The 10081-nt window shown below is 41.2% G+C and overlaps 1 protein-coding gene across 2 annotated transcripts; it reads left to right on the top strand.

The window, feature by feature from the left end:
• Window positions 1–519: 519 nt before the first annotated feature.
• On the top strand, window positions 520–4877 carry RB195_013324 (uncharacterized protein; the record flags this gene model as incomplete). 2 transcript variants are annotated; one of them, XM_064203087.1, is made up of 5 exons in its annotated part: window positions 520–637; window positions 777–1036; window positions 3074–3261; window positions 3319–3439; window positions 4659–4877. In XM_064203087.1, 5 exons carry the CDS (start codon window positions 520–522, stop codon window positions 4875–4877), a joined length of 906 nt encoding a protein of 301 aa, XP_064058967.1. The 2 variants fall into 2 exon arrangements, with proteins under 2 accessions (XP_064058967.1, XP_064058968.1); XM_064203086.1 differs by lacking the exons at window positions 520–637; window positions 777–1036; window positions 3074–3261; window positions 3319–3439 and having other exon boundaries at window positions 4674–4877.
• Between the last annotated feature and the right edge of the window lie 5204 nt (window positions 4878–10081).

The raw sequence follows: 10081 nt of genomic DNA, 5'->3' as shown, positions 1-10081 counted from the left end.
GGCCGTTCCTTTTGGATGGGTTGTTGGGGTAACCTTGCCAATTTTCATGCGCTCACTCGGAGTCTTAGCCATGTGCATATGATTGCGTTAGAAAGTACCTCGTCGAAAAAATTGAAGTCAAAGACTGCTTCCCACGCCACTTTCAGAACGAGTACGTGGAGTTAACTGTGGCTGCATTTGCATTCCTTATCCACACCTCTGATTCCATCTTTTCGTGGAGAGATGCAAACATCATAATTTTTGTGGAAGGTTGGCTTGAGAGCAATGCACGCTTGAAAGAAATTTCAGTACAAACCTACGAATGAAACCTGTATCAAATAGCAGAATGCTTTTGAACCACAAACGATGAAGAAACGATGAAGATGTCCTACAATGTAGCAACCGCTGATCTAAAGGAGGAATTTCGAACTTCTATAGAAATGCTGCTCATTTCTTCCCCTCAATGCTTTCTTCACAATTGAATCAATTTGACTGTTTCGCAACTTGTTACTTGGAGCTATTTCTAATTTAATTTTACTAATGGAGCAGACGGTGAAATGGAGAGTTGAAAAGAAGTTGTCCTTCAAGCTTTTTAGCAGATACATAGTTCGAGAGAAAATTCTTCCTCTTTCTTCGCATCTCGATATCTGTTTGCTTGGTGAAGTATCCAACATACGCACTCTAAATTTATGAAGGATCTCAGTTTGCGCGATAGTCAAGATAGCATTCGATAGATGCAATTCTGAGAAGCATTTTGTTTTGCATTATCATTTCTGCACCCACATATTTGAATATAGGTGGCCAACCACGGACTGACAGAACACCGTACATAAGAAAGGCCGCAGAGTTCAGAGAACGAGGTCAGAGAGCTATCATTAATTGGGATCTTGTTTTGTGTTTGAAAACTCCCACAATAATACGCCAGCGTGGAGCTGCACGAGCCGCAGGCAACCAGGAACTCACGTCCGAGTTCACCAGACTTTGCAGAGAGCCGATAAAAGAAGGCCCTAAGGAGAGAAGAGCATTCGCTATGCCCGTCGACTCGAGTTCGCCAATAGTAAGCTAAAGATTACTGCCATCCGGAACCTGAATGGAACAACCACTGCATCGAGAAGGGGAATGAAGAAAATCATCCTCGGCTTACTCTGATCAAAGACATGTCCATTTGCCTCTTCATCATCTAAATGAATATGGATACGTTACTCCAGTGCTTTTCCTTTCCGAAGTACGACGTGTTATCACGTCGATAGCTGAAAAGGTATGACAAGAGAGTGAAGGTTGATGGTCGGCAGCTACGCTATCTACACTTTACTTATAGCATCGCTTTGATGACATCTAACACTAGCCAGGCAGAGCGAATGCTGCCTGAAATTGGCGAAGCATGTGTAGACGTCAGTCCTTAGCTAAATCTTATTTCGTAGCAATGTTAACGAGGAACGGATGAGTGGATGGGTTTCGGGTGTCCCATTTACGCTAAGCGAAACGACCATATCGTAGAAGCGTAGAGGCGTAGAAGATATAATGAAGCGGCGAAGATGTAATGAACAAGACCAGGAACATAAGGCTTCTTTCTCACCTTTTTAACACCGTCAAATCTCCTTTATTAACCTATTTTTCAGAAACCTGGGACTTAGTAAGCAGGAAAAAATGCAATCAGCGACATTTAATACTCAGCCAAAAGAGTGATGTTATGAATATTTGGCTTCACTCAAATGAGGGATGGGATTTAAGATCAGACTTTATCACAAAGTCCTTGAGACAAAAATTCAATGTTTTTCGTGATTCTCGCGGAAGGAAAAATGACTGGACGACTCTCACACGCGATAAGGTCAATTGCAGAAAGTACTGTCGACAGATCGATCAATTCGAAGAACAGAGATAATCGAGGTGATCTAGGAAATAAGTGGTTAGAGAAAGGCTGAGGTAAGCCTTTTTTCCTCAAAAGCTACCTTTAGACTATCTTAAGTGCTAACAACGTTTCTTGTGGAGACCTGTTTTCGCCTCGTTATTATTTGTTCATCCATTTATTCCCAGATAACAAAGATCAGCTGAAGAAAACTTATCATGAGACTGGAATTAGCCCTTTTCCAAACAATAACGTTCCACAACAAGGGTTCCAATTTGTTAACTAATATTGCCCTTTTCTTCGGAATTGTTGGGTACTGCATCAATTCGGTTTGTCAGTGCTTAAGAAAGTGATAATTCTTCCAAGGACGTACCTTCTGTTGAAAATAGAGTGCTTATGTAAAAGTGTAATCTTGCCTAATAAACTACCTTTTTTGAGAAACATAGCTTCTTCTCATTCTTCGGATCTTCTTTTCCAGTCTAAATTAAATTGTAATGTTTCACAATTGGCCTTTACATTTAATATATTTTGATAACACTCTCATGGTGGCGTGGAGGTTACTCTAGGCGTCGAAGTGCGATGCACAGCGGAGGTTCGTCCTCCGGCAGAGTCTTCCAAGCTGAAAAGGAGTTCGACACATCCGACATTCCGACTTTTCGGAATCCGAAGCCTAGCTAAGAGTAAACCACTGCTAAGATTCACCACCGACTTGCAAAATGTCGCAAGGTGGCTCGCTGATCCATATAGGTTGGACGACGACCTGTGGTGAAAGCTAAGCTCGCCGTGGCTTGGCTGCTTAGTTTGGGGAAAAGTCTTTTTGCTACTCCAGCATATTCACTGCCTCAGTACCCTGCACACTGGGCCCTGCCGTCTCAGACGTCAGACGGTATGGCGACCGGTAAGAGGCGATCAAATCTTAGACTAGGGGACCGGAATGAGAATGGCAATAGTCTCGCCGGGCTGTTGTTCGCCCTCTTTCATGGGAGTTCTCTTTTCATGAAAAAAAGTTCATCGCCGGTGGACATGAGAATCGTCCAATAGCGCGGAGATCGACCACATACTCACCAACCGGAGGTGGTGTCTACTTGACGTCTCAGTAGTGACATCCTTTTGTAGTGGTTCTGATCACCGTTTCCTTCGTGCGAAAATACAACTTAGCCACACGATGGAAAAGAACATGTGCTATCGGCAACGAAGAAGGATAGAAACGTGGACGATGATTTCATACTCGAGAACTCCTTATCCCAGGGTGACCGGCACATCGAGGAGGACCCAAACGTGGACTACGAGATGCTGCTCCGAGGATTACGAGCCTGTGCTGAACGTGCCTCGAAGCCGCGCACGACAAATTCGGATCGAATTTCGAAGACCACCAAGGAATTGTTGGAAAGAAGAAGGGCTTTGAGGCTTGATCTGAATGCATTGCACATTGAGCGGTTAGTAGGAAACACTAGCTGCAGAAAAGCGTTGCAGGAGGATCTTATGAAGTACAGGCAGAAGAAGATTCTGGAAGCAGCACAAAGAAGAGCGAGTCCAAACAAGTGCCGCAGGGATCTCGGCGAATATAATATTCCGCTAGCTGCTTTGCTGGGCGGACTCGCACGTCTTCTCGTCGTAAGATGGAAATCATTTCGTAGAGTTTCTACCCGAACCTTTTCCGTTCATCAACTCCTTTGTCAAACCCGATCCTCACTGGTAAAGCTCCATCACGAATTCTCCTTTCGGAAGTACGAGTCGCTATTAAGAGCATGAATCCTGGTACAGGCTTCGGACCTGATTTATTGATTTGGCAGAGTTTCTTCGTACTGGTGGCCATCCGCTTCATGAAATCTTAAAGGACTACATGACGTCCTATTTGCAGAAGGAAAGGATCCAAGACAATTGAGAAACCTCGCGAACCGTTTTTATCCATAAGAAAGGTGAGGACCTTCGCATCTTCCATCCGATATCTTTGCTGAAAACACTAAGTATTTACCAGGATTATCCTCACGCACATATCTAGGACGCTGGACGAAGCCCAACCTCAAGAATAAGCTGGATTCCGTAAGAGCTGCATGGACCACGTCTAGATTGTGTCGGGGGTGTAGTGTGGTACGAGGTTCGGTTACGAGTACGGGTAATAAGTAAATACGTAAGGCTGTAATACAAGGGGAAATTACATCGCCGAAGCTGTTCGCGGCTTCATTACAATGGGCAATGAAATCACTTGCTTAGGAAGAAAGGTAGTTACGTGTTGACGGAAGATCTTTCTCTATCCTTCACTTTGCGGAAAACATCGTTCTTCTTTCGAGAAGTACCAGCGAAGCAGAGAATGTGTTCAGGGAAGAAAATAGGGTTGCGAATGAACCGAAAGAAGACAGAGTTTATGAAGGACGTCTACTGCGAGGGCAAAGAAGTATAACTTGAAGGTTCCCATGTAGAGAAAATTTCTTTATACTTCTATCTTGGACGTTTTATGAGTATGGAGAATGACTTTAAGAATGGACTGAACAGAAGGATAAGAGCAGCGCGGGCAGAATTCGCGCCCGTAAGAGAAGTTACGCAGCAACTGACGGACCAAGAGCTCCGTGCCTATATGTCCGCGCAGCGCATATGCAACGGAGACGTGACCAGACACTGCTGCCACGTCTAGAAAGTTACTCACTACCCACAGAGCACTTGAAAGATGTCTACTGAAGTTCACCTAACCTGTCTTCGGAGCACCGACTTAGCAGCAAGCCTGTGCCTCCGTGCTGTCTTCGCGACCCAGCGAAATATATATAGAAAGCAAAGCATAGATGGGGCCGTCACATTCTGGGATGAATCGACGATAGATAGACTAAAGGAACGTTAGAATGGATCCGAAGAAATGCTAAACGTCCTCGAGGGAGGCAGTCAACAAGCTGGGGTGATCTGTTGCTGCACAGATGGACCAACTAATAGTTCAGCTGGATGCTGTTGGAGAACCTCGTCAACGTCGCTCACGAAACCTGAGCACATCTTAGATGACAATGGCGAATTAGCTAAACGAGTGGAACGAGTGGAGTGGACTGCCGATGCTCGATCTCTGTAACTTCAGCCAGATCGACTGCCATGAACCTCCCTCCCTTGGAGGACTAAGGCAAAATGCAGTGAGTAAACAAGTTTTGTTGTTTAGATTGTTTCCAATGTTGCCAAGTCTAAACTGATTATTTGAACGGAAAACAGAAAAAGCGCGCTCATTTTGATTAAAATAACGTAATGTCGCACTGCAATGGGCGACGTCGTCCCACAAGACAGAATGGCATTCGCTCACCATTGAGCGATATTGTCATCAACTGTTAAAAGAGGAATTTCTGGGACCTCAGTGAGAAACTAAAATCTTTGCTTTGTTACAGTTTACTGAATTGGAAAATCTTTGAATAGTGTTTTTTCATTGTTGTTTGCGAGCCTCGTTCGTATCTGTTATTCTCCCGTAAAAGAACTCATTATCCTTGTGACGAGCAGATTTTTTTCTGTCAACCAGAAAAATATGGAAGGACACGGAATCACGGAAAAGAATATAAAAGAACAGGGATCTTTCTTGCTGGAATGAGTAGATAAAATTGCCCTTGTGTTTGTCTGCAGGAAAGCGGTGAACGGTGTTAGTTAAGTATTTTTAGGTCTCATAATTCTACATGTATATTATCTATTTTATTCATATTATTCTCTCATAAAACGTTGTTTATATTTCATATATATTTGACGATTTTCTAAGTGAAAAAACTGCATTAGAAATAAAGTTTTACTTATCTTATCTTATTTATTTACCTACACACACCAAAGTTGTAAAAAAAAGCAGCAGAAAAACACTGTCAAAACCAAAGCAGAAAATTGCTAGCTTTCGTACAAGAAAATCTGAAAGAACAGCCCTGAAGACTATTTCGCGACGGGAAGTCGCGTCGTTTTTCTCTTGTAGAAGACGAAACGGCAAATTTCTCATCTTGATTGTTAATCTAGGGCACAAAGCAACCTTTTGGAGTACATACACGGATAGTTTGCAGAAGTCTCATAAAAAGTCCGAAGTATCGCTGTTCGCGATCGCTTCAGCAAAAAAAAAGGAGATGAATCCCCACTCGAAGAAAAAACTGGAAGAAAAGATTGATTTTCAAGTGAACGCACAAGTACATGTTTCATTGAAGTTCTCACTGATCTACATCAAGAAATAGACGTGCCTGGACTGAAAAATCAAGGAGGAGGAGAAGAAGTGAGAAAAGACAAGAAAAATTAAAGACATCACCCCACGAATATGAGTTGATACGGATTTCAGGTGGAGTATTCGTACACGGGATCGTAGATTGTGGAGAGAAGGGTGATTCCGCCCATTTCTTTCTAATTGCCGTAAAAAACGGCCAGGAAGATACGGCCTCGAGCGTTCCGGCACGCTTTTTTCTGCAACGAGTTCGATTGGAGCGCGCCAGCCTTGTGCACGCGCCGCATTTTCCGGGCCGTTTTTACGACAATTAGGAAGAAATGGACAGAATCACCCCCTCTCCATAATCTACTATGCCGTTTGCGAATACTCCACCTGAAATCCGTACCTCAGATTCGTGGGGTGATGCCTTTAAAGCAGCGGTAATCGGTTCGAACAAAACTGTGAATACTTTTAAAGAGAAAAGTGGAGAAGTGAAAGCAAAAGAGAGGACAGAGATAAGAAGAATAAGAAAGTGAGGAGGGAATGGTTGTGCAGAGAGGAAGAGAAGAGGAAAAGAGTGAAAAATGAAGAAAACGCACTGTTGTTATTCTCAGCCTCGGTTATCTCTCACCTATAAAATAACTACTCGTTCATGAGGAAACCCTTTTATTAGCCGAGGAAAATATTGAAAGTGACTTTATCGGGAAAATTCTTCAGGTTTTAACTAATATAATCGTGGAAAGTGGATTCAGAGAAGGGCTACTGGTTTGGAGGAACTCAAAAACAAGAGAGAGAAAAGAAGTTTTTAAGTTTTAACGTCACGAGCACTTATGAATAAGGAAACAACAGCGCTCTCCGCCTCCCATGTTCTTACGTAGTAAGTTGCGTCATTGCTAATTTTCTCGGGGGATTCATTCAGAATTGGTGTCAGCCCAGTTCGACGAAGTGAGAAGCCACAAAAATTAAGAGTCTAGCTGTTTCATATGCGTTCATTTCGATGAAAATCTCAACAATTTACAACAATTTAATTTAGACTTGAGTTTAATTTTTATTTTCTTTTAATTGATAGCTTAGCTATATGGATATTTCAGTCCTATATTGTCTAATGCACGCAAAGGAATCATCATAATTCATACATTTACTTTCATCTTCTTTTTTTACGCAATAGCCTTAAGAAATTGTTTCAAAGAAACGATATAGGCACTTATTTTTCCTAAACTAAGCCTCCTTAGCTACACTTTTTTAAAATAACGGTAAATTTCTTCAGATTCCGTAATACTGGCCAGGCATTATAGATATTATACGACTAAAAAGAGTTTTTACTAGTGGTCAGAAAAGGCATAACGTACTCATTTCCGGAAATAATCTACACGTCACTTTATTCACTCATTAATGGTGCTCAGCTGTATGAAGAAGCTTGAGAGAGTTAAAAAAACCCTTTTGTAAACTCTTATTCATGTAAATGTCAACGAGAAATGTGTACGTCGTTTTCTATGCATGACTTCACTAATTTGTACCAAAGGAAATGCTAGAAGCATTTGGTGGCTATATTAAAGGCATCACCCCACGAATCTGAGGTGGCGCAGATTTCAGGTGGAGTATTCGTATACGGGATCGTAGATCACGGAGAGGAGGGTGATTCGGTCCATTTCTTCCTAATTGCCGTAAAAAACGGCCTGGAAGATGCGGCGCTTGCACAAGGCTGGAGCGCTCCAGTCGAACTCTTTGTAGAAAATAGTGTGCTAGAACGCCCGAAGCCGTATCTTCCGAGCCGTTTTTTTACGGCAATTAGGAAGAAATGGACGGAATCACCCCTCTCCATAATCTACAACCCCGTATGCGAGTACTCCACCTGAAACCCTTACCACCTAAGATTCGTGGGGTGATGCCTTTAATTAAATTTCTCTCGGCGAATCATAGCGGTCAATGGGAGGGAAACGATAGTAATTCCTAACAATTAGATATATATATATATATGTTTTATGAGGACCCTGTAAAAATAGAACAGCGTTTAGTGTAATCTATTTTTAGTTATTTTTATGTTATTATTATTTTTTATTTAGTTTTCCCCGTTTTTCTCCTCTTAAGCCGTTAGTCCATAGTATAACCGCTCTATAATCTTCCCGGAATTCTTTGTAAGCTCTGTCTCATCTCTGATTTTTGTAAACTCTTTGTTTATGATCTTTTCCTAGAAAAATAACACTTAATCAAGTGCATCTCTTCCGGAGAAAATACGATAGTTTAGCATCGACAGGGGGATTTTTGAAAAACAATAATCAGCACCTTAAGAGTATGAGAATTAAAGTTAATTTTTACTAAATAATAGTGATTACTGGATGAAAATAATTGTAGAACTCTGTAATCTACAGACAAAAATGTTTAACGAAAAATGTTGATTCTGACCGTACTAAAATGGTGCAAAGCGGTGTCAAAGCAAAGCGTGGATATAGCTACATACACTATCGGATTTCATAAATGTGACTGGAATCGAATTTCTACTGTAAAAAGAAAGATAAAGTACAGGATATCGTGCACAGCTTCCATCAGTCGGTCAGGGACACGTCTACACGCTCGACTTCAATCCAGAATCGCTTAAGGCTCACGTGCTCTTTCCTAACTTACACAGCGATTTGTGGAGAGCTAACCAATCTGTCAAGACAGTGCCGTTATCCTCCCAGCACAAGTCTGACACCAACTTGTCGATCTCGGAAGGATGAAAGGTTTGTTTGGCACTAGGGCGGTATCGAACCATCGATCGATTGTGTAACCGCAGCTGGTCCTCTTACCAATTGCGCTACACGCGCCGAAAACTTTAAAAAAGATATTTTGATAAACCAAGAGTATTTTGTCTTGTGCGAGAAAAAGGCGAAAGGGAGCTGGTTGTTTCTCAAAGTCTTTTTTTGCTGGACCCAACTGAATTTTATAAATATACGTGAGAAAAAAAGATATTGATGGAAAGATAACATACGTGTCTCAAAAGAAAACATGAGAAACCGATAAACCTCATTTAAAAAAAAGCTGAAAATGCTATTTTTGTGTGTTCTGACTTGATCCTTCGTCATTTTCGTCCGGCTGGACCAGTTTTCATGCAAGGAAACACACAGATTACAGTTAAGTAATAGATCCCCTAACCGTGCGAGAGAAATCCAGCGAAAACAAGTTAGAAGCGCTTCTTCCTACTTAATCAAGGTGTGTATTCGGGAAATTTGAACTTTTCTCTCCTACAACGATTGCAATCCCGGAACAAAAAAAAAGATCAATTTCCGATTAGAACGTAAACTGTTGTTTTTCTTTCGCTAAAATCCCATGGTTGCTTTGCACGCTCGACGTTTGATTAATTCACCAAAAAATCGGCGCGAATACTGAATAGCTGAGTAGAAAAGGCTATTTCGGATCATCATCGTGTGCAAAACCGACAGCGGAGCTCAGACATCAAATCGAATAGGATGCAAACATAGGATGGGTCTGGATAAAGGGATTTTAAGCGATAAAAATAGTAACAGATAACAATTATTCAACAATAATTAATTTCAGAAGATTTGTAAAAATTAACGGAGAAGGGATGAATAGTGGCGAGATCAAGGTTAATCCAGACGAAAGATAAATCATTCTGGAGCAAAGACTGCTTAGAAGGGCGGGAAGAATCATTACGGAGTCTCTTCGAGAATCGTCGCTTTGAAGACTACAAAAGTTGGCGCACTTTGCATTTGCGAGAAAAAAAGGTTTTCAGGATTAGAGTTATTGGCAGGGAAAACATTTCCTTATGAGATACTAGCATTGGTCTCAATACGATAGAAATAAGATTATCTCAAAAAAAAATTAACGAAAAAGCAGGATAGTTATTTGCTCAACAGAAAATTCCGTTAAGCGCTGTGTGGAAGACAATAGACGCAGTGCATGAGGAATATTAAAGCTAAAATAACAATTGCAGTCGGGTCAACCTTTGAATAAGGACCAGTTCTCGCTTGAAGCAGTTTCTTTTGTTTTCATTTTTTTTTTCAAATATAACTCTTCAGTTAAGAAAATCTTTTTTGAAAGTCTTTTTACTTATTCGGATATTTTACTAAATTTAAGGAATAATTGTGTGGATTGTGTGAAAAATCGTAAACTATATGTTTATGTAC

The sequence above is a fragment of the Necator americanus genome, chromosome V, assembly GCF_031761385.1.
Source record: "Necator americanus strain Aroian chromosome V, whole genome shotgun sequence".
NCBI classification, from domain to species: Eukaryota; Metazoa; Nematoda; class Chromadorea; order Rhabditida; family Ancylostomatidae; genus Necator; species Necator americanus.
The sequence above is the reverse complement of the archived record's forward strand: the minus strand, read 5'-3'. Positions and strand labels throughout refer to the sequence as shown.